The sequence below is a fragment of the Primulina huaijiensis genome, chromosome 6, assembly GCF_012295235.1.
Source record: "Primulina huaijiensis isolate GDHJ02 chromosome 6, ASM1229523v2, whole genome shotgun sequence".
NCBI lineage: Eukaryota > Viridiplantae > Streptophyta > Magnoliopsida > Lamiales > Gesneriaceae > Primulina > Primulina huaijiensis.
In genome coordinates this window covers 23088473-23112746 of record NC_133311.1, presented here as the reverse complement: position 1 = coordinate 23112746, position 24274 = coordinate 23088473, and the positions used below count along the sequence as shown (strand labels likewise).

At 34.0% G+C, this 24274-nt stretch overlaps 3 protein-coding genes and 1 pseudogene across 12 annotated transcripts in view; all 4 read right to left on the bottom strand.

Moving 5' to 3' along the window:
- Positions 1-5479: 5479 nt before the first annotated feature.
- LOC140978499 (elongation factor 1-alpha-like) lies at positions 5480-7364 on the bottom strand (annotated as a pseudogene).
- LOC140978500 (elongation factor 1-alpha-like) lies at positions 5577-16220 on the bottom strand. Of its 3 annotated transcripts, XM_073443614.1 has the most exons (4): positions 15900-15948; positions 14844-15325; positions 13511-14417; positions 5577-5665 (listed from the first exon to the last, which is right to left on the bottom strand). In XM_073443614.1, the coding sequence occupies exons 1-3, from the start codon at positions 15931-15933 to the stop codon at positions 13530-13532; spliced, it is 1404 nt and encodes a 467-aa protein (XP_073299715.1). In that variant the 5' UTR covers positions 15934-15948; the 3' UTR covers positions 5577-5665; positions 13511-13529. The 3 variants fall into 3 exon arrangements, with proteins under 3 accessions (XP_073299715.1, XP_073299716.1, XP_073299714.1); XM_073443615.1 differs by lacking the exons at positions 5577-5665; positions 15900-15948 and adding an exon at positions 16119-16220 and having other exon boundaries at positions 13492-14417; XM_073443613.1 differs by lacking the exon at positions 5577-5665 and having other exon boundaries at positions 13492-14417.
- LOC140978502 (glycine-rich RNA-binding protein 2, mitochondrial-like) overlaps positions 9188-24274 on the bottom strand; it is a 98305-nt gene continuing 83218 nt past the window's right edge. The window contains exons 1-5 of one of the 2 annotated variants that reach the window (XM_073443616.1): positions 11357-11480; positions 10754-10889; positions 10594-10662; positions 9824-9930; positions 9188-9586 (exon numbers count right to left, since the gene is read on the bottom strand). In XM_073443616.1, coding sequence (XP_073299717.1) covers positions 9461-9586; positions 9824-9930; positions 10594-10662; positions 10754-10877 — 426 coding nt within the window. In that variant the 5' untranslated portion in view covers positions 10878-10889; positions 11357-11480 and the 3' untranslated portion in view covers positions 9188-9460. Of the gene's footprint in view, positions 9587-9823; positions 9931-10593; positions 10663-10753; positions 10890-11356; positions 11481-24274 lie in introns of those variants that run through there. The other variant, XM_073443617.1, reaches the window with a different exon arrangement.
- LOC140978498 (uncharacterized) lies at positions 16621-22205 on the bottom strand. 7 transcript variants are annotated; one of them, XM_073443606.1, is made up of 15 exons: positions 22074-22205; positions 21642-21726; positions 21404-21559; positions 21138-21277; positions 21003-21069; positions 20455-20663; positions 20306-20357; positions 19913-20229; positions 19393-19813; positions 19217-19317; positions 18959-19002; positions 18296-18449; positions 17628-17772; positions 17343-17485; positions 16621-16988 (listed from the first exon to the last, which is right to left on the bottom strand). In XM_073443606.1, exons 2-15 carry the CDS (start codon positions 21697-21699, stop codon positions 16827-16829), a joined length of 2169 nt encoding a protein of 722 aa, XP_073299707.1. In that variant the 5' UTR covers positions 21700-21726; positions 22074-22205; the 3' UTR covers positions 16621-16826. The 7 variants fall into 7 exon arrangements, with proteins under 7 accessions (XP_073299707.1, XP_073299709.1, XP_073299710.1 ...); XM_073443608.1 differs by having other exon boundaries at positions 22119-22133; XM_073443609.1 differs by having other exon boundaries at positions 21642-21710; positions 22074-22092.

Genomic DNA, 24274 nt, shown 5'->3' with positions numbered 1-24274 from the left:
TCAAATAAGATATCTGTCTCACAAAATACGACCCGTGAAACCGTCTCACACAAGTTTTTGTCAATATAATTTCTAAAAAATTATGTATCGTACGAGCATTTAGTATTATAATCTATATTGATATTTCCCATCTGCCACTAAACAAAATATAAAATTGAATTCAAAGCTTGTTTAGTTTGGCTTAACTTGGTGTCCAAGTAGCGTTAACGGCATGGCACTTATTTTTATTTGGCTCTTCCGTCTTCATACCATTTGCATGCATCAATACCATTAAATATCAGCGTCTACAAATAGAATTTATAAGGAGAAATTTATATTTTTGATCTCGTGACTCTTATTTTTTCAATTTTAATTCTCTTCTTGGTTTAGTAACTTGTATTTTTTCTCAGTTTCGGTCTTTTCTTTATCCAAAACTAAAATTGGTCGCCTAAAACTTGTTTAGCTGAGGGTCGAGTATACTGAGTTGAAAAATGGATGCGGATTTTGATTTTTGCTGGAAAAATATTCTATGTAGTTTTTTTGTGGGAATAACTTGTGGTAAAGGTTGTTTTTTTCTTCTCATTTTCTCTAATGATTTCACACATAAAATCATATTACTTTGACCAGCGACATAAGCATTTGTCTACATTTCTTGTCGCCTTGTCGGGATATATATATATATATTAAAAATACAAGAAAAAAATATGTGGAAAGCTTGAAGGGTGGGTCATACCCCTTCAATGCAAAGTTGTCAATGAAAAGATCTGTCATTTCATCATTCAAATGTTGTAGTCATTCATGACAAGACATACAACTTTACAAAATTTATAAATAAAACTCCTCACATTCTACTAATGAATTTTTAGACATCTCCAAGTGTGATTGTGAGACGAAATCATTTATTGCATTTGTTATTCCAAATTGTATTGCAATTTTCTCTGCTCAAATAAATCTTATTTGCATGGATTATTAAAAGTTAAATGCATCAAAAATTATTTATAAACAAAATACAATAAATCACAAAAAAAAAATTTTTGATTGATCTATTTTTTTATAAAAATAAAACAAATTGTTTTAATCATTTATCGTGCTTGAAATATATATATTTTTAAAAAATTTAGGAATATTTAGCGATAATTTATTGTATTATGCTTATATAATATTTGATGCGTTAATTTTTAATATTTGTGCAAACGAGTTATTTGAGCAAAATATAATACGATTTGAAATATCAAGTATAGTGGATAATTTTATCCCAATAACTACAGCTAATTAGTATTTCGACCATGAGAGCTCATTGACCTACCAAATTCAAAATCTCCTTTCGACTAATGGATCTTGAGATTAGGCACATGCGACGATAAGCCAATAATGTTGTTCATAGTCTAGCTAAATTTTCTTATTTTTGTTCTAATTCGATGAATCTTTTTTTTCTTACAAGAAGTTCTTTATACACTAGATATTTATCACTTACACAGAGTGGGTTTGTTTTGTAATAACAAGAAACGTCCAAGTGGGTTTGTCATAATAACAAGTATAAATAGACAAACATAAAGAAAATTTCGACTCCAAATAACATTTCAGAAATCTGCATTATCTATCATCCTATTAGGCATATTAATTAATTTTAGTCTTCATATACTTGAACATAAAAGGATTGGCAAACAGAAACTTAAAAATATAATTTAATTAGAAATGTAGTCCTACGTTTTTACAAAAAAAATAATGTTTTTTTTTAATATATATATATATATATATATCTCTACTGTACTTGTACTTAAAGCGGGAATAAGTTAGAAGCGGCTAGTTTCGGTACGGTAGTAGGTAAACAAATATATACGTGTAATGTTCTTCTCTCTCCATCGCACCAAACAAAGCAGAGCAATCTGTGGGCCATGTTGAAAAAGCACATGTGAGTATCTTTCTCCTCTTCTTTCCTTTCTTTCTTTCTAACATTCTCTTCACTTGTTTATTATTTCTTGAGTTCGGAATCAAGGCCAAAATTGATCTACTCGCAACCGTGAGGAATTCATCTGCCATTTCTGTCGACTTTAGGCTTCATTCGGCTTACTTCATGCTCTAACATACACATAGAAAAACTCCGCATACGCACCTGCTATGGCGGCGGCGGCGGCTGCTATCAAAATCGAAAACCCTAGAAACCTCTTGGAGCTGGATTCGGATCCGACGACGAAAGATGCCTCCTCAAACATCGCAGCGACATCTTCCGAATCAGATGCTGATAAATCGACGGGTAAGTTCGAGGAGGCCGATGCGAAAACGAGCGATCGAAATTAGAAAAATTGAATTATTTTTTCCTTGAATTGAAGTTCTTATTCGATTAAGGTTCGTGTTATCGAGTGATATTGAGCAAATGCTCTGCTTGAGGTCATTAGTTTATTTAAGAAGCACAAGGTGGCACACAAGTTATCAACCACCATAATTTGAGCTCAACTTAGATTCTTGATGTATTCGAACATCTATACTCATAGTCGCGATCAATGAGAAAAACATCAGATCATCTCAATGAAATAATTTCAATGTTTCTTAAAACGGTCCAATTGTATCACCAGTATGATATAGAATTATGTTTCAAGTTAGTATTCAAGTTTATCTTGAGCATCTTTGACTTGCATATGGTAGGTTGGGACATCAGTATTGAACCTGCCTGTGGAGAAGATGGATTATTTTGTACTTGGTTGACTGGAGCTCCGCAGCGGAAACCTCCTGTATTCGAATAAGATCCTGGTTGCTGTTCTTGTATGTGTGTGTAGATCTGTAAATAGGGCTACTCTATTTTGTAATATTACATTTGAATTATATCCTGGCTGTTGTTCTCGTGACATGAAATATGCTGAATTTTTGAGTAGATTCTACTGCCGTGTTCCAAGTTCCCATGTAAAATTTCAACATAATTTTTTGTGTTATAAATATAATTACCTTAACCTGTACGTTTTCGAGAATGAAAATTCAGTAAACGGAGGAGTCAAAATTGTCCGCGTGGAAAGAAACTTGTGAAGATATTTAATGATTTGGGCAAGTCCGTTTCTTTGCACAAATTCATCAAATACTAGTTATGGGCATTGGTGTCCTACCTAGGTGTATAATTAACATATGAATATTTATATTTTTTTGTTAGAGTTACTAATTATGTGTTTATATTTGAAAATATAGTATTTTTTTTATGTTCTTTTGTATTCGTATTCAAACGATTATTATTACAAATTGACATTGTGTTTAACAAAGTGAAAAATATGAAAAATAAGAAATTTATAAAAGTGAAAATGGTTAGAAAAAGACTGAATTGGTGTTTAAATAGGAAAAGTTTAATAACTGCATGTTGCAAATTGAATATAATGTATTGGTTTATCTTAAATATAATGAAGGATCTACTTCATAAATAAGTTATTATAAATTCGAAAATAGAGTATCCGTATTTTGGTATTAGTTGTAAGGGTGTTACATTTAACGCTGTTGTTGACACCAATGAATTCATGAATGTGGTAACTTTAACTTAAATATAAGTTGTAACATGAGTTATTAAACAATCAATAGGAGCACAAAAAATTTTAGGGTAATCAAAGAAATTTGAAAAATTGTTAATATAGACATGATTTTAATATGTTTAACTTTTTTTTTTAGAATTTAGTTGTTGGATTTATGAATTTTGTAACTTAGGATTTTTTTATGACATATAAACATGATAGTTAATATTAATTTATAAGACAACTGAATAAAAATGATAACAATGATGGGCTAATAAAAGGAATTAAAGTATATGAATAAAAATTATTTGGATCTCGTATTAATCTAAAGTTTATAATACGTTTACGCACATGTATAACGACTAAGCATTTTCGATAACATAAGATAAATATTTTATTATTCATTTAATGTACATGGTTGTTTTGATAGAGTTCGTTGTATTTAGGATTGTTTCAATGTCTGTTGCATAGTTTAGTAGGAGCAATGATTTTGATTTCATGTTCAGCATTTTTCGTAAGATGTCCTATATTGGACTGGAGTAAACGCTTTCATTTAGTTTTTTCACATCTTTCTAAAATAGATAGTTATATTGATATTGTTCATATCCAATACATGTATAGTAAAGATTGCTTTCTATTGAACTTGGTTCATATACTGAATTTGTAGTTAGCAAAGGATGGATATCGAAAATTTATAACATAACAAGTATGTTAAGCGTTACATAATAAATAAAGCATATAAGTATGTATGGGGTAAGAGAAATTACAAACAAAATCCATTGTGAAGATTACATACACTAAAGTTGTACATGTTTGCGTGCAATAGATGTAAGGGTTAAATGAATAATAAAATATTTATCTTATGTTATCGAAAATGCTTAGTCATTATACGTGTACGTAAACGTATTATAAACTTTAGATTAATATATACGAGCTCCAAACAATTTTTATTCATATACTTTAATTTCTTTTGTTAGACCATCATTGTTATTTTTTTTATTCAGCTATCTTATAAATTAATATTACCTCTCATGTTTATATGTTATTAAAAAAACCCTAAGTTACAAAATTAATAAATCCATCAACTAAATTCAAAAAAAAAAAATTAAACATATTGAAATCATGTGTACATTAACATTTTTTCAAATTTCTTTGTGCTCCTATTGATTGTTTAATGGCTCATATTACAACATATTTAAATTAAAGTTACCATATTCATAAATTCATTTGCGTCATAAACATCATTAAATGTAACATGCACCCTTACAACCAATACCAAAATACGGATACTCTATTTTCGAATTTATAATAACTTATTTACGAAGTAGATCCTTCATTATATTTAAGATAAAGCAATACATTATATTAAATTTGCAACATGTTATCAAACTTATCCTATTTCAATACCAATTCAGTATTTTTTCTAATCATTTTCACTTTTTATAAATTCCTTGTTTTTCATATTTTTCACTTTGTTAAACACAATGTCAAATAGTAATAATAATCGTTTGTATACGAATACAGAATAACATAAAAAAAATATTATGCTCACAAATATAAACACATATTTAATAACTCTAAAAAATATATAAATACTCATATGTTATGCTATAAACCTCGGTAGGACACCATACCTAGTATATATATATATATACTAAAAATATAATGTAAATTAGAAATGTAGTCCTACGTTTTTACAAAAAAAAAAATAATGTTTTATATATATACATATATGCGCGCGCATAACATTGATAGAACAAGAGGGTTAGGAACCACTTCTTGGCAAAGTGTATTTTTTTATTGAAAATTGAAAATAATAGAAATAATTCAAAAACTACCTAAATAAACTAATCCAAATTCAAAGACATGTTTTTATAATATAAATCAATATTTTATAATTAAAAAAAATGTAAATTTATATAAAATAATACAGATTCGCAAAAAACCGCACGCTGACGCAAATTACCATGCTAACATTATTGGAAACTACATAAATTATCAAGCAGCAAATTTGGACAAAATTCAATGTGAAACTCAATTCATGAAATTGTCAAATACAAATAAGAAGAAGCCGCCACCGGCGATCCAGCACCCAATTCTGAGAGCACCAACCGCACGATGAAGAAGCAATACCAAACATATGAAAAAGAAACAGAACGTTTTTATCGTTGCAACTGCAAAATTTGAAACAAATAGGAAAACTAAAGCATGACCTCACAAGTAACTTGGCACCCTTCTTGGCTGCTGCCTTTGTTACTTTAGCTCCAGTTGGGTCTTTCTTTTCCACACTCTTGATTACACCAACAGCAACTGTCTGACGCATGTCCCTAACCGCAAAGCGCCCCAATGGTGGGTACTCAGCGAAGGTTTCCACAACCATGGGTTTTGTGGGAATCATCTTGACGTAGCCAGCATCACCATTCTTCAAGAATTTAGGCCCTTTCTCGAGCTCCTTGCCAGATCGACGGTCAATCTTGGTCACAAGCTCAGAAAATTTGACAGCGATGTGAGAAGTGTGTCAATCAAGAACAGGGGCGTAACCGTTGCTAATCTGTCCAGGGTGGTTCATGATAATGATTGGGATGTGATATTCGCAGCTTCCTTAGCAGGATCATCCTTTGAGTTAGATACAACAAAACCACGCTTTAGATCTTTGATAGCGACATTCTTAACGTTGACGCCAACATTGTCACCGGGTAGCGCTTCCGGGAGGGCCTCATGGTGCATTTCAATGGACTTGACCTCAGTTGTCAGCCCTGTTGGACCAAAGGTAACAACCATACCAGGTTTGATTATACCAGTTTCAACTCTTCCCACAGGGACAGTCCCAATACCCCCAATCTTGTACACGTCTTGCAGAGGAAGACGGAGAGCTTTGTCTGAGGGCCTCTTCGGCTCTTGGATCAAGTCGAGAGCTTCCAAGAGGGTGGGTCCTTTGTACCAGTCAAGATTGCTCGACCTCTCGATCATATTGTCGCCCTCAAAACCAGAGATCGGAACAAAAGGAATCTTTTCAGGGTTGTACCCAACCTTCTTCAATTAGGAAGAGACTTCCTTGACAATTTCATCATACCTTGCAATGGAGTACTTGGGAGTGGTGGCGTCCATCTAAAATACAAAAAGATTGTCATAAGTTAGCACGGATAAGAGCTAAGAATCCATCTAAAATACACAAAAGCATGCTCCTTAAACATAGAGATCGATACAGTTAATGTAATTTAGCACAGAGCTTTTATCAAATATTTAAGAATACAAATATTACAGGAAGTTCAATATGAATCCTGCAATGCTAAAAATCTCACAGAAAAGAGTAAGAATAAAAATTTACCAACAGATATATAAATGACAAAGTTGTATACCTTGTTACAGCAGCAGATCATTTGCTTAACTCCGAGTGTGAAAGCCAGAAGTGCATGCTCACGAGTTTGACCATCCTTAGAAATACCTGCCTCAAAACCACCAGTGGTAGATCGATGATGAGCACAGCGCAGTCGGCCTGAGAAGTACCAGTAATCATGTTTTTAATGAAGTCTCCGTGACCTGGAGCATCAATGACAGTGCAGTAGTATCTGGTAGTCTCGAACTTCCACAGGGCAATATCGATGGTGATACCACGCTCGCGCTCAGCCTTGAGCTTGTCAAGCACCCATGCATACTTGAAGGATCTCTTGTTCATCTCAGCAGCTTCCTTCTTGAACCTCTCAATCACACGCTTGTCAATACCACCAAGTTTGTAGATGAGATGTCCGGTGGTAGTTGACTTCCCAGAGTCGACATGGCCAATGACCACAATGCTGATGTGAATCTTCTCCTTACCCATATTGCCTACTGAGAGTAAAGCTGCAGCAATGTAAATCACATTAAATGAGAAATATTCATTCAACATAAAAATAAGACGGTGATAAGGATTTTAATCTTCAATAGGTGGATAATATGAAGGTTGGATATTTTGAAGAGTCAACCTCAGAAACTACTGGGATATCTAAGCAAATCACATGGAATAAAAAATTATTTTTTGGTAATTTGCATAAATTAAAGAAAATTCCTGAAATGAATCACCAACAATATTGAGCCTCTATAAATAATCAACCTTATTTTTTTCATTAAAAAATAACAAACGTTCCAACTTACTGCAAACGAGCGAGCCATATAGGGTTTTGGCATCAATTACTGATTGGACGTATTTGCCCTTGTTTTTACCGGGCTTGGTTCATTTGCGAGCTTATGGCCCAATCCTTTTTAACTATTATTGTTGGACATTTTCATGGTCAGCCCGTTCCCAAAATAAATGAACTTTTTTATAAATGATTTTATTTTATGAATATAAATGGAACAAGTGAAATTAGCTTATTTATTACCCTGGTTCCCCTTAATTATATTTTCGGGTTTGTCCGATGTTATATTGATAACACTTGTAGTAAATCTCAAAATATAAAATTATGCCCTACGCTTTGTTTCAGCACTTGAATGATTTCGAGCATTAGTTGGGGATTAATTGTCAATGTAATTATGTTTTTTTTTAGTCATTCTCCCAAAAAAATAATATAATTAAATCATCAATTTTATTGTTAAATTTTTATAAGTTAAAAAAATTTAAAGATATACACGTGTATTTAACAACGTAATTATAAATTTTAACAAAGATATGAGTCATTTATTTATATGATTTTGACGAAAATGAATAAAATTGATCGAAATAACACAATTGCAGGACCATAATTGAATTTTGCCCTAATTGAGCGCAAGAAATAAATTTTATCCAGTCGAACTTGGTCTCAAGAAATAAAAGATTTGACTGAATTCGATTTGTCAGGTAAAAAGCAACCTCGCCGCTAAAAGGCCCGTTTGCAAGTGGACCCAAATTACGCTTGACCAATAGGTGTTGGATGGTGATTTCCCTTTCATTCTTCGTAGATAAAAGCAAAATAAAAGAGCACTAGATGATCACAGAAAACGCAAGACAACTGAATCTCATAGCAGAGACAAAGGTTACTTACTTCACTGGCAGCTTGAAGCTTGGCGATGTCCTGAGTTAGTTTTTACAAGAACTTATTTCAAGTGTTTTTACATATAATTTTCAATCATTTCATTGATTAGAACATTGACCAGAATTTCGAAACACTTAAAATAAGCTCAACACTAGCTAAATATTTTTGTCATTGACTTCAGTAGGAACTCGAACTTTCTCATCAACATCTTCTTTTTCTCTTTGACCTTGCTAAATATCCTCTCAACAAACGTGAATATCCAGTCATTCAATTGCATTATTTGGCTTTGACATTCGGATGCCATGATTAGCAGCATATTGGAACCAACCATCGTGTAACGCAAATGATACGAGTTGCAGACGTTTATTCTCTGATTTTTAAATTCAATTTTATAATAGCAAGTAAGGGATCAATACAAATGACACTTCTATTTTGGCATGATTCGAAGAGTTAAAATGCTCTTTTGCTCAGACACTAATATTGTAACATAATGGGTATCGCATTAATTTCATATCATGTATGTATAATTCGATGGTAAGTTCATGAATCATGTCTTGGATGAAAAAAATACTAATTTTGATATTTGGTATATTGAATTAGCACATTACATATTATACATATAGAAAAATCTATTAAATTTATTTATTACAAATTTTATTAAAAATGTTATATATTTCTCTATATATATAATTTATTTATTAATGAATTTAATTAATATATATATATATATATATATATAATTCATATTTATTAAGTTCGTTTAAACTCGATAAAAGCTTGAACGAGCTCGTGAGACATGAATATATTCATTAAATAAAGTTCGAGCTCGACTAGATAATAAACGAGTCAAGCTCAAACATTCAAGAGTTCGGCTCGATTACATGTAGCATTTATGGGCTGAAAGGGGGGAAGAAAGCAAAAGCATGACCCAACAACATTATGCAGATAAAGTTTCATAAATTCAAACTAGTCATGCCCATATAGATGAAAGAACAAGCCACAAGTGGCTTAAAATCCATCATCTGCCGCTCCACGACCACCAAATCCACCACCATAACCACCAGAATTGTTGAAGTTACTGCGAGGTGTTCGTTCTTGGGCATAACTCACCCGAATGTTCCTCCCGTTCAGTTGCTGAAGGAAGAGAGAGAAAATACCGAAGATTAGCCATAATTTACAAGCATATCCTAGAAAACAGAAATACAATTTCCAACTTTATTCTCCCTAGCATCAAATGGTGATCCCGTGTCTTACTACAGGTACATAAGACACATAATATTTTTTCCTCCATTTATATTGGAGCATAACCCCATCGTTTCTTATAACACACACTGATCCACCATGGAATAGTAGACTGACACAAAACCTCACCTGTCCATCCATGGCTGACACTGCTGAGTTGGCAGATTCATCACTCGAGTAATTCACAAATCCAAACCCTCTTGACTTCCCAGTGTCTCTGTCAGTGATGACCTTAGCTGTACAAAATAAATATTCAAGGCTTTATGCGTTAACACAGCGCAGTAAAGCAGTGCAAAGTCACCAATTTCAGACACAGACTGACTGGTTCAGGTTTCTAATATAAATTACATCCAAAAAAACTGAAACACAGCTAACACACCTGAAAAACTATATAAAGACATGTTGAATCCAAGATGCAACCGAGCCTAAGTCGGAAGAGCCAATACAAATGTACTCAAAACAAACACAAAGCAAAGTGTGGATGATGTGCATTGATAACTGACACAAAAGACAGTATAGTATTTACAAAGACACAAAATATAATTTATCTTTTAAGAATGGCTACTGAAATCTTAAAAGTTAATAAGAACAGTTTTAATTAAAATTTTAATATAAAATAGAGCCCAAAGAAAACATAATATTCATGTACCCTACCCTGACCCAACTTTATCGAGGTTGAGGCTTTTTAATGTTAATGAATTTAAGTCTAATTTAAGAAAAAGAAAGATGATCAAAGCAAAAATTAATGGGAAAATCATGGAAAAAAACCAAATGGGTCGAGCATCAAAGTAATATCTGAATAAATGCTTCAACATTGATTCAAGTGAAGGAATATGATGAATTGCAGCTGGTTATAAAAATATTCTAAAATGATAAGACATTGCATAATATTTTCTCACCATCAATTACATCACCAAAGCTGGAAAATGCATCTCTTAGAGACTGATCATCAGTACCATAGGAGAGCCCTATCGAAGAGGAAAAAAAGATTTAATATCACGGATCATGGGAACAAAATACATGTGCCAGGAATTCTATAGCATTTCAGAAAAAAAAAACCTCCAATAAAAAGTCTCGTGGACATGCAGCGAGCCGCATTAAATATTGATAATTGGTAATTTGATGCAGCTCTGGAGAACATGCTGTGTTTCAACAGAGTCCCAACTTTGTCGAAGCGTGCCATTTGCGTGAAAAACTGTAACAAAGAATTTAGAACAAAAGCCTTAACAATGGACAATTTGAGGTTGAAATTTACAGAGTAAGAGTTGGACTGCTAGAGAAAACCTGACACAGTCATTATCAGTATAAGAAAGTCAATCCTGTGAGTAGCTAAAACAACCAGCCGACTCTTCGACCAAATTAAGTTAAACTATACTCCTACTAATATCGACCCGGGATTTTTTTTCCCAGATTTAGCTGCGGCTTATCGAAGTAAAGATGATGCAGAAGAAACTGTAGATTAAATGCAAACGCATCAACTCATAAAATAAAATCCAGTGAACAATCGATGATTTCGAAAAAATTATTTCATAAAACTGAAGCATTTGGATCAGATCCTACCTCAAAAATGATCTTGAGCAATAACTGGGACAGAGTAAGACGCAAAAAAATAGCACCACTCAGAAGGTATAATATCGGAATGGAAAGGAAGGAAAAAAATACCTATTCAATTTGAAGCGGCTAGGGTTTATGCTCGGCCACTCTTCTTCACTTTCGAAGGGAATCGTATGTACAGACGTATGTACAGAGATTTATATAAAGGGTTATTATCTCCTGCGGCCGGTGTGGCGTTGAAGTATTGCACCCTTTGAATATCTGCCGCGTTGAGATGTGTTTTTGGAACTTCAAAAAATCCAAATCTATTACTATTATTAAGAATTCGAGACAAAAATAGTGTCTTAGTCTATTTTTTATTCTTCTAATTTTGCTTTGTGATACCACTATTACAATTTTTTATTTTTTAAAATTTCAACAAACACTTTTGTTTTTATTTTTTTTAATTACAACAATTCACATAGCACTTTAATCCCTCGATAATTTGTCGAATTTCACTTTAGTCTCTCGATAATTATAAAAAAAATTGTACACACACGCACCGCGTGTGCAGAATAACTAGTTATACATTAAGATTGACAAATTAAACGGCATCTAAGTTGCGTTTGGATCAAAAAAATTTGTTTTTGATAAAATATTTGAATGGAGAGTTTGAAATCATTCCATATTGGAGTAAATTTGAAATTCACTCAAATGTCTAAAAAATTACTAATTCAGATTTGAAATTCACCGTAAAATGGATTTTATAAATCTATGTATTCGTTTCAAAAAAAAAAATAAAAATAAATCTATGTATTCAAATTCATCTATCCAAATGCTAATGGTGCGCTTGGAGAGACGGATTTGAAATAAAATATATTTGATTATATTTTTATTATTAACAATGAAACAGTATATCGAATCTTAAATTAATATCTTACTTATTTATATATCAGTAATATAATTAATTTCAAATAAGATCATTATTGGGTGAATTTGTGAGTTATCGTAATTAACATGAAATACAAAATAAATATTTGAGAGGTTGATTTGAAGTTTATGATCTTAATTCTCTAAAGTACAAAAATACATTTGTAATTCATACTTAATTGTTTGGATGGAAGACTTCGAAATCATTGATTTAATTTCAAATCTATTTATAGCTTTATTGCTTGTATTTCAAATCCACCTCCTTTTTAATTAAAAAAAAAAAGAGTTAGTTTTGATAGATTTGTCATTTCAAATTCATCATTCAAATATTTTTCAAATAATTTCTCTCCTCCAAATCAAATCATTTTATTCAAACACAAAGGGTGCACAAAAAGTTGATTATTTGCAGAATTGAAAGACCTTCCTATATTAGTACAAATAAAAAAAAAAACTCGATCACTTCGAAAGTGATAAGCCGCAATTAGAAACAGCTTACAACAATAAAAACCAAAAAAAAAATTAAGCATACAAACAATGTCTTGCTGGCTCGCGTCTTCTGGGACATCCAGATTCACTTTGTGTTATATGGTTTCGCTATATTTATCTTTTTTGTGTTGATTTTTGGCAAGTACCCAAGAGTGGTGACTCTCATTTGATTAGGAAGATTTCCTGGGATTCGATCGATCACAGATGATTCAGAGGTATGGTTCAATTGAAGCAACCACAACTTTCCTTAGTAGTCGGGCCAGTGATGGGTCTTGGCTCAATATATTCATTTCATGACTAATCATCAGGGTTGCTTTCAAGTGGTTCATGAAATACAATCGAAGACTGCGTTGCAATCAACATAACTAAGATGTTTGCATTTGAGTCTACTGTGTGAAATCTGAAATGCCAGAAGCAGGATGATTTCTTTATGATGAAGTCCGCTTCGTTGGGCCTTCGCTCCGCGAGCATCGGATAAAATAATAGAAATCAATTAAAAAAACTACCAAAATAAACTAGTCGAAATTCTAAGGCATGTGGTATTTTGAGTTTCTAAAAAGATAAATTCAATATAAATTATTAAAATAATCTACAATAAAATTATTCGTAAATTAATATATAATAATAATATAAAATAACATATGCGCCAATAATAGAATGGGAGAAGAAACCCTTACACTAACGCATATCACAACGCAAAAGAAAAAACTACATGAATTATCAAGTAGCTAATTTGGTCCAATGTCAAACTCAATTCATAAAATTGTAAAAAACAAATAACAAGAACGATGAATGTAAGACCAAACACATGAAAAGAAACAGCACGTTTTAACGTTGCAACTGCAAAATTTCAAAAAAACAGGAAACTAAAGCACAACCTCAGAAGTTACTTGGCACCCTTCTTGGCTGCAGCCTTTGTAACCTTAGCTCCAGTTGGGTCTTTCTTTTCCACACTCTTGATTACACCAACAGCAACAGTCTGACGCATGTCCCTAACCGCAAAACGTCCCAAGGGTGGGTACTCCGCGAAGGTTTCCACAACCATGGGTTTTGTGGGAATCATCTTGACATAGCCAGCATCACCATTCTTCAAGAATTTAGGCTCTTTCTCGAGCTCCTTGCCCGATCGACGGTCAATCTTGGTCACAAGCTCAGAAAATTTAACAGCAATGTGAGAGGTGTGGCAATCCAGAACAGGGGCGTAACCGTTGCCAATCTGCCCAGGGTGGTTCATGATAATCACTTGGGATGTGAAATTCGCCGCTTCCTTAGCAGGATCATCCTTTGAGTTAGAAGCAACAAAACCACGCTTGAGATCTTTCACAGCGACATTCTTAACGTTGAAACCAACATTGTCACCGGGAAGCGCTTCAGGGAGGGCCTCGTGGTGCATTTCAACAGACTTGACCTCAGTTGTCAGCCCTGTTGGACCAAAGGTAACAACCATACCGGGTTTGATGACACCGGTTTCAACTCTTCCAACAGGAACAGTACCAATACCGCCAATCTTGTACACATCTTGCAGAGGAAGACGTAGAGGTTTGTCTGAGGGTCTCTTGGGCTCATGGATCAAGTCGAGAGCTTCCAGGAGGGTTGGTCCTTTGTACCAGTCAAGATTGGTCGACCTCTCGATCATGTTGTCACCCTCAAAACCAGATATCGGGACAAAAGGAATCTTGTCAGGGTTGTACCCAACCTTCTTCAAGTAGGAAGAGACTTCCTTAACAATTTCATCATACCTTCCCTTGGAGTACTTGGGAGTGGTGGCGTCCATCTAAAATACATAAAGATTGTGATAAGTTAGAACGGATAAGAGCTAAGTGTAATACACAAAAGCATGCTCCTCAAACAAAGAGCACTGTTACCAGAATATAATTGATGTAATTTAGAACAGAGCTCTTATCAAAGAAGCCAAAAAATCTTTAATTACACCGACTTAAATAGAACACAAATATTACGGGAAGTTCAATCTCAATCCGGTAATGCTAAAAAATCCAACAGAAATGAGTAAAAATCAAACTTTACCAACACTACTTAGTAGGAAATGTATATATAACGATTAGAACATTCCAAAGCCATGTTTACTCGACTAGCTGATCTAAACAAACTTCCAAAAAAATAGATGATCTAAACGCTAACCAGGAACTCATGAAAATAAATACCTCAAGCATAAAAATATATAAATGACAAAGTTGTATACCTTGTTACAGCAGCAGATCATTTGCTTAACTCCAAGTGTAAAAGCCAGAAGAGCATGCTCACGAGTTTGACCATCCTTTGAAATACCCGCCTCAAAACCACCAGTGGTAGAATCAATGATGAGCACAGCACAGTCGGCCTGAGAAGTACCAGTAATCATGTTCTTAATGAAGTCTCGGTGACCAGGAGCATCAATGACGGTACAGTAGTATTTGGTAGTCTCGAACTTCCACAGAGCAATATCGATGGTGATACCACGCTCACGCTCAGCCTTGAGCTTGTCAAGCACCCATGCATACTTGAAGGATCTCTTGTTCATCTCAGCAGCTTCCTTCTCAAACCGCTCAATCACACGCTTGTCAATACCACCAAGCTTGTAGATGAGATGTCCGGTGGTAGTTGACTTCCCAGAGTCGACATGGCCAATGACCACAATGCTGATGTGAACCTTCTCCTTACCCATATTGGTCACTGAGAGTAAAGCTGCAGCAACATAAACCACATTGAATGAGATTTATTCATTCAATATAAAAATAAGACAGTGACAAGGGTTCGATAATAGGTTAATTTGAAGGTTGGATATTTTTTAAGAGTTAACATCGTAAATTACGGGAACATCCAAGCAAATCACGTGGAATAAAAACGTATTTTTTTGGCAATTTGCATAAATTAAAGACAAAGTATTTACTGAACCGAATCACCAACAATATTTAGCCTCTACCACCGAAAAATTCAACCTTACTTTCCGATTAAAAAATAGCAAACGTTCTCAATTTACAATCGATAACATGCACCAACCACTTGCGAGTTCTAAAATGACATAAAACAAATTAACAATCTTCTAACTAAAATATCCCAACCCAAATTCTAGAAACTCGAACTGCTCCCAACAATTGGGAGAAGGATCGATAAATTAAACGAATCAAAAGGCTTCCAAAAAGGTAATTTTGTTGGACTATTTGAAGAAAATAAAAAAACCTCCCTTTAAATGGTACTAACTACAAAATCAAAGAATTCCTTGGTACGAAATAACAAGCTGCAATCAGAAGCAACTTACATTGAGAAATGAATGGGTAAACTCGACGAAACATACAAACAAACACAGATTAACATATTCTAATCAGTCCGAACACAACTCTTACACACCTAGTAAATCTACAATCAAAATAACACGTAAACCGACAGAAGAACCCTAAAAAAATCCCAAACACAACGAATTTCACACGTCAATGACATAGGAAGAAGATCTAAAATGGCAATGAGGCAGATTACTTGCCTCCAGAGAAGGCTGGATCGATGTAGAGGATGCGAGTAGTGATATTTTATGGTATTGGAAGTGCTGCTCTATTTATAGTGCAAACTGCCGTGCGAGCTAGGGTTTTGGCAGATATTAGCGATTGGACGTATTTGCCCTTGTTTGCCGATGGAAAGACGGTTTAGTTCTTTGGCTAACTTAGGGCCCAATCGCTATTAGTTATCCAGTAAATTCTGGACATTTTCACAATCAGCCGGCCCATTCCGAAAATTATTTTATTTTATTTTATGAACATAAATGGATGGTATCCCAAACATGTGAAATTAACTTATTACCCTCGTTCCTGCTAACATGACTTGTCAATTCATGCACTAAACTTTGTTTGGGCACACAAATGATCATTTATCATGAACATAAAGCTAGTGGACGATGGAAATTTGAGCCCCTTTTATAATTGAATTTAATCGGACTTGGTTAAATCAAACTAAATTTATATATTTAATTGATCTAAAATAAAGAAGAATAAAATAGAATTTCAAAATTTTATTTGGCATATTAAAATTTTATTTTCTCATAAACGGAGTAATAGCTTACATCCCTAGCATTTGGCCTATACATGTGGTCATTAAACCAAAATTTGGAACCAATTGTACAAAATTAAATTTAAATTAGCAATGGCAGGGCGGACACTCAGTTATTAAAATGACAAAAGACGGTATTTGCCTAGCATCATGTATCACTCTTATATTGGCTCCATCTAAACAAATCATCTTCACTATCATATAACTTCAAAGGGCTTCCATCTTCTGCCAAGTCTTGTCCTACGCCTTCCTCCTCCTTTTGTCCCTCCATCTGCTGCTGCTGCTGCTGCTCGTTCTTAGCTTCTTCATCCTTTCATGGACACAAAAATGAACGGTGAATAATAGAAGCCACGGATATTAAATATTTCCCATTTCTTCTAACAAATTGTAAATTCTAGATCAAGTAGTCATTGGGGAACTGCATTGGAGTGGCACCATCAAATATTAATAAGAAAAAAGGTTCCGTGCGCAAGGATTAAGGAAATAAGAACAGGTTATAATAAGTGAAGGACGTGTCAGGAACCTTAAACATTAAATGCTTTGCATATTTTATCAACTTAAGCATTTTCGTCCGATTACTGTCATTCAAGCATATATAAGATGCAGTTATAGTATAATAACCAACTATTCGAAACTATTGGGGATAAAAGGGAAACGGCATTACATTGACATCAGAAGCATCATGAACCCCCTCATCCGCAACGTCATTGTCTCCCAATTCGGTAGAGCCATTTTTATCAGCATTCTCTTTTTCTTCAGCTGCTATTTGTTGTAGTCGCACAATCACCGCCTCAAAATGTGAATGATCTGCACAAAAGAGAGCCACCAACAATATTTAAAAGAAAACCAGCATATTTAAATGTTCAATGTCCCTGAACTTCTTAGGTAATTCTCTTTCTCCAAACCCAATGGTTGATAAAGGGTGTCGGAAATTACGGCACATGCATACCTTTAGAGCGATTGGTCAAAGCATCACGAAGCCTCAATGGTTGCTGTCGTTCTTCTTTTTTGTATTTCAGCTTTACTTGACGACGTGTACGACCGGGAAAAAGTTGCTGGATCAAAGAAAGGTCTGTCCCAAACTGCCTCACACCCTGAAGGGGGAGATGGGTACAAATAGAAATCAAATCTTACAAAGTTCTCAGTTGCAAATGAGATGTAAAAATATCTGTCCCACACAAGGAATATTCTACAAGTAAATTTGGAAAGAAAATGACACGCGTATGCAAGAAATTGACTTGAAATTACTCTAGAAAGACAGAACGGTTGAGAAAAGTTCAAAAGTATAACACTATTCCATTTTAACAAGCATTTGAATGCATAAATCATGAAAAATACATCAATTTCCATCAACAAGGAGAACCTAAGACTGGTAATGTTCACCGTATCCCTGATCATCATTTTGAAGTTTGAACAACGTGACTTGTTCATCTATTTAAACTGTGTTCAGTCTGCCCCATGAGTAACAATAGAAACGACCATCTAGCGGTGAGATCATAGCCAAATCTAGTCTAATGGCCCAAATTCTCTGTGTGCTTCATCAATCGATACAGAAATCATAAACTAATCACTCTCAGTTTCTTTTTATGAAAATATATTCAAGTTAAAAACAAATACCTCATAGAACAATTCAGTGTCCTGTTTTGACCATCGTGCAATTGGTGTTCTATCCATGTAAGTCTGATAGTTGAAACAAATGCTGCTCTCTTCAACCCTAGGGCTTAAATGTACATCATCATCTTCATTGAAGAACTCAGAAGAGTTATCATGACTGCAGCATTAGATCAAAGGTAAAACTTTTTCTCAAAGTGCTATTAATTTTTCAGGCCAGTTACGGTGCATCCATATTGTTAAGCCACTGAGAAATTGAAATAAGGGAGATTATTCAGTGCAACATCTATCTGAACTTCAATACGAACAACATATGTCTTGACAATTGAATACCCACTATTTCCTCACCAGTTTGACTTTTGCAAGAAAATATTATAAGAAGCATGGGCTCAATAATTTTCTATTTTGTAACAAACTAAAGTTAGTATAACGCTTTATTTTCTTAAACACGCATCAAGAAATCCAACATCTCCGGCTGACTCAATGCCTGTTTTCTTCCCGGAAAGATTGTATCATTAAGATCCAAAACTTCAAGAATGCGGAACTGGGAATTTGCATTCAAACAAGAGATCACATGTAACACAAATTAACTATGCTGAGAGAAAGAGCTATTTGTTAGAATGTATTGGATTGAACATCTTGACTAGGATCCGAATGAGATATTATTACCTTGGTTTTGTTGAGGGTGCTCCTGCTACTGATTCTTCTTTTTTCTGTATAATGTAAATTAAAATATCAACTTGTATAAAAAAAAAATCAACCATATAAAATGAGCAGGACACAAATACTGAATGCCTCATGTAGAAGTAGCAGCAATATAATTTTGTAAGGTAACCTTGATATTTTTCTAGTCACTCATATTTCATGCATCCATAGTAATTAGCTCCAAGCTATAAAAAAAAGAGGGACGATGTGCAACATGCTTACCATCTGCCGCTCCTTGTGCTCTGCAAGCAGAATTAAATCCCTAAGAGGTACCTTTTGGTAATCAATATCATCTTCTGGCGTTTCAAGCAAAACCTTGTCCACTATATCACAAAGATTTCTGATAAAAAATGTAATCAGGATTCAAAACCAAAAATCACAGTAAGATTAACAACTACATTTTCTTCTCCGTGTAGAATGAGAGAATTTTTTAGGCTTTGCATCAGCATCCTGCTGTGAGGCTCCCTTGGAAATCTTGCGCTTTCTAGCAGTTTTTTCTCCATCACCATCTTGTTTTTTAGACTTCCTCTTCACCTTTTTTGTTAGGAATTCACTGTCCTCTTGATATTCCTCATTATTAATATTGCCCTCCTCTAGAACAGAACTGCCCAGACATTCATCTGAAGACACCCAACCAGCAAGAATCTCATCTTCTGACTCATCAGCTAGTTCACATATATTCGTTTTGGGAGGTTTTCGTGGCCTTAACGATCTACCAGTTTCATTTTCTCGCGTGGATGTGAAAGCGTTTTCCTGTGGTTGAGATGAATCTGATGCAGTAGGATCATCATTTTTTCTTGCCTTGGCCCGGCGTGAAGCCTAGCACATATAAACCAAAACAAAAGCATATTTAGCAAAGGTTGAATCATGCACCACATAGAAAAAGAAAAAAAACAGATGTCAACCAAACTACTTTACAAGTTTTGCAGGAATTTTTGGCATGCTGTCCAGATGGATGCCTGAAACCAACTGGTTTGTTTCCTTGAGATTCATGGATCCATCGGTCACAGGCAGTTCAGAGGTAGCATCAGCAGGAATGGCAGGAGTAAATCCTATGGATGAAAGATCAAGAACATCCTCCTGATCAAATGCAGGAAGCGGTTCCTTATTAGCAAAATTAATTTCAGGGGAAACCTGTTGTGGACAAAATGGGCTAGAAACTGCCTCGAATCTGCCTCGACACATCTCCTGCATTTTCATTTTTGGCTTGGGGTGAAATTTTCCAGTTCTCTTATCTGTCCACCAATTATAATATCAAAATCTAATATTAGAAGCAAACATATCCTTATAAAGTTGTATGAAATTGCATACCAGATCTAGTAATTAACTCGGACAAGTTGCCCATATCCATGACATTCATTTCCTGTGGTTAATCAACTTTCATCACAAATTATCGAAATACAACAATCATGATTAAGAGGTTAAAAAAGAGTGAGTTTTTCTAGCATGTCAGTTCTTACATTGGTTTCCGTTACTCCATTGTCCATATGACCAACTCCATCGCCGCTTGAAACAGTAGGTTCCCCAACAGACAAAGGAAATGATGGAGCATCAGTGGTTTTAGACTGGTTTGAGTCATCAACAGATGAAAGAACTGGAATAGCGAGCCCCCATTCTCCATTATGAGAGTTAGGGATAATAACAGTCTCTTGAGGAGGAATAGTGCCTTCTGTAAGGTTATTGTTGACAAACAAATGTTTAGGCGTTACACAATTAGTATGATATCAGGATTTAATCATGACAGGATTGTAGGAAATTAACCGTTCGTAAATCTTTGTAATTAGGAATTAGGGATATCGTTACTATAATTAATCGCATCTATTGCACTATAAATAATTGTCAGAGAAAAAGGGTGTCTTCCACATTTTATTTCAACAGTTATTACGTAATTCATGTTGTAAAATCAGTATCTATTTGATCACCAATTTCACCAAAAGAGAACCAAACTAATAGAATAAATAGTAACTTAAGAATAGAGGATAACTAATAGAAGGAACTTCTTGCTTACCGATATCTGAAGCAGTGTGAGGAATAAAATCATCAAGGGAATCAAGTCCAATAAATATATCAGCATTCTGCAAATGGGAAAATATATGTGTTAGCGTATTAAATCAATAGATGCAACAAGTTATAAAGTACTCGCCTCACCAACCGACTTCCCCATGCAAGAATGCCAGCCTCCACTATCATTGGGCACAACATCCAAACCAGACTGCAAACTAACAGTTGAGTTGGCAACCTTCTGATCCAAGAAGCTCACTGACTCATAATTCTGCTGATCATCTGTAAGGACATCAATTACTGTCTCAAAATCAACGTAATAGAACACAGGACCAACAATAACTAATATCGCTTATTCTCTGAATAAATAAAAACTAAAGTATCCCATTTTCATTCAGAAATACTAACTATGTTCTGATGGCTTTGCAGTTGTGGCAGGCTCACTTAACTCACTCTCTACAGCATTTATTAATGTTGCACTAGAGGAAGAAATCAAAGTTGGGGTAGAGTCATTTCTACGTGTTCGTAACTTCGCCTTAGGCTGGAACTTTCCGGTGGGTCGAGCTGCGGAAGTGTTGAAGTTAATGTCATCACTTATTAACCAGTAAAAATGCATACATGAAAGAAAGGTAACAAGAAACATTACCATTATTTACAGCTCCAACAGCAAAAATGTCATCCAATGAATCCAAATCAATCCCCATCTATGTATTAGCTGAGTCGAAACGAATCTAGCAAGTAAGACCACCAGGACAAAAAGTTTCAGGTACCAAACAGGCCGACAATATAAAATTTTCTAAAAGGCTAGAACAAGAAAAAGGTCGAAGTTAAAGAAAAATAACGACATATTTCACAGTTATATGATATGTCTAATCATCAAAACATGCCAACCGCATCTTAGAAAATGTAAACCCAATGATAAAAAAAAAAATTATCCTTTGAGCTGATCCTTAAAATTGGTTTCAGAAAGTTAGAATCTATTGTTCTGATCAACACAGAATAACTATTCCCGAAATCGATCCTAAATCTCAATCTTGCTGCTGAATTTTTACATCATAAGCGAACAAGAGAAAATTACCTCTGAATTGACAAAATAAGAACAGAGAGAGAACAAAACGCTCACCACCATCTCCTACAAACCGTGGATAGGGTTAACTGAATTACACGTAATTGTTTGAAAATTTTTAAAGAGGTGGATATATAATACTGTGTGATGAAACTTGTAGTGTGGGGAATGGAATTCATAGGAGCAAAGTTTTATGAGAGTCCGAGTCCGAGTCCGAGTCCTGAATAATATTTTATTATCAAATAATAAGAGTTAATAAGAGTGTGTTTGGTAACCAAAATTTGAGAGGATTTCATTGGATTTGGATTTCAAAATCCTATTTTTACTGTTTGGCAAGGTGATTCAAAAAAAGAATTCGGATTTGTTTAGAATTTTATGGGATTTCATGGGATTTCAATTAGTATATCCAAATCCCATCAAATTTGATAAGATTTTGTGGGATTTGGATTTTAAAAACAGACAATTACTTTTTTATCCAAATCCCATCAAATTTAATGAGATTTATAAGGGTAACTTAGTAAAATTTTAAAATTCCAAATTCGAATTCCTTTTTCTCCCAACAAAAAATGGATTTGTAAATACCATTTTTAAATTTTAAACCAAACACCAAATAGAATTTCAAATACTTGAATTTCCAAATCCAATTCCAAATCCAATTCCAAATTCAAATCCAAATACATATTTACAAAGAACCAAACACACTGTAAATAATGAAAACTAAAAAAATTATATGAGCTTGAGTTATCCTCAAAATATTCGTTTGAGCTTAACATATCGTATAAATCCTCACCTAAGAACTAATAAGGTTGGATATCACAAATCAAACCTCGGGTTCAAGTTTAATAAAAATTACCAGAGCAACTTGTAAGTTTCAAAATAATGTTCAAGATTCAACTAAAATGCCCAAGCTCATATATTTTAGATTAAATTGCATAAATTTCCAAAATCAATAAAGCTAATATTCACGCATCGCTAAAATCTCATTAATTCGATAATTCACAATAAAGTTCCATTTTACTCCAATCGAAGTAAAGTTTCAACCAAACAAATTATTTCCCGAATCTCAGTTGAGAAAGGCCAAACTAAATGTACCATAATATAGTATAATCGAACTATGACCTACAATGCAATGTATGTAGGGTATGTCAATGCATGACAGCTTGAACCAAGTCTGAGAACACCACACATGACAAAAATTACCTTGCACTGCAACCTTCAAACCAAAAATTAAAAAATAAAAATAGCATCTAGTTCTGCGGCAACAACTGAGCCCAAGTGAAGGATACTCGAGCAGAGGCAACATGAATAATGTCATGGTGATCTCTAATCACCGCTCTCGTACTATAACTACCTTTATGTTCACGGAAAACATACACCAAGTTTAAAGTGTTCTGAAAGATATTTCGTCAACTTCTCTACCCTATCATAGTGTTTAGCAACTGATTTTGATAACTATGTTCTCTTTCCTCTCTGAAATTTCTCGAGACAAAAAGAAAACAAAATTACCTTAAGCGACTGATTGGTATTTCTGGGACTGTGTTTCCGATAAGAAATATCTTTCCAAATGACACATAATTGCACAACAAACAACTCAAAGATAGTTTTTGAAAAATGGTCCTTGAAAACCACGCCACAATACAAAAATGATTGTTTTTTGCATTTTTTTTAAACAAGGACAAAGTACATTATATTTCCAAATACAATGTTTTGAAATCTAACAATCAGAATAAGCTTTAATATGATGCCTATTTCCCACTCGCCACATTAATACTTTAATAATAAGATCTCAACTCCACATTATAGATATCCATATATAAGATGTGTTAGATCTTATTTTTGCATCTATAATATCCAGATGTTTAAAATAACGAGTGTTAAGTACATGTGTCATCATGGATGTCGTATATTGGATTATCCGCTAAGGATTTTATTGGTTGGATCAGATATTAAATATGTCTCATAAAATTGATCCGTGTGACGATCATACAAGAGTTTTTATGAATTTTTTCATTGGATGTGAAGTCTAAACACTTGTTTCTTCGACTCTACAATTCAAAATCAATGAAGTGGTTTGAGGTGTGATCCAATGTGGAAGTTATTGCAAAAAGATTTGTAAAAAATTTAAAATTGTGGACTTTAAAATTCAAAAACATCACTTTACTATGTACGCATGAATTTATATAGCAGTCATAATTCGAATTAATTTTCACTAT

Excerpts from the sequence above, each read along its gene's own strand:
- LOC140978500 (XM_073443614.1), bottom strand. The coding sequence starts at position 15,933 with ATGTTTCGTCGAGTTTACCCATTCATTTCTCAAT. Across the intron at positions 15,326-15,899 it reads TTACCCATTCATTTCTCAAT|CTTTACTCTCAGTGACCAAT; the intron begins GTAAGTTGCTTC and ends ATGTTGCTGCAG. Across the intron at positions 14,418-14,843 it reads TGATCTGCTGCTGTAACAAG|ATGGACGCCACCACTCCCAA; the intron begins GTATACAACTTT and ends TATGTATTTTAG.
- LOC140978498 (XM_073443606.1), bottom strand. The coding sequence starts at position 21,699 with ATGGGGATTGATTTGGATTCATTGGATGACATTTTTGCTGTTGGAGCT. Across the intron at positions 21,278-21,403 it reads TGCAAAGCCATCAGAACATA|ATGATCAGCAGAATTATGAG; the intron begins GTTAGTATTTCT and ends ATGTCCTTACAG. Across the intron at positions 17,486-17,627 it reads TTTGACCAATCGCTCTAAAG|ATCATTCACATTTTGAGGCG; the intron begins GTATGCATGTGC and ends TCTTTTGTGCAG.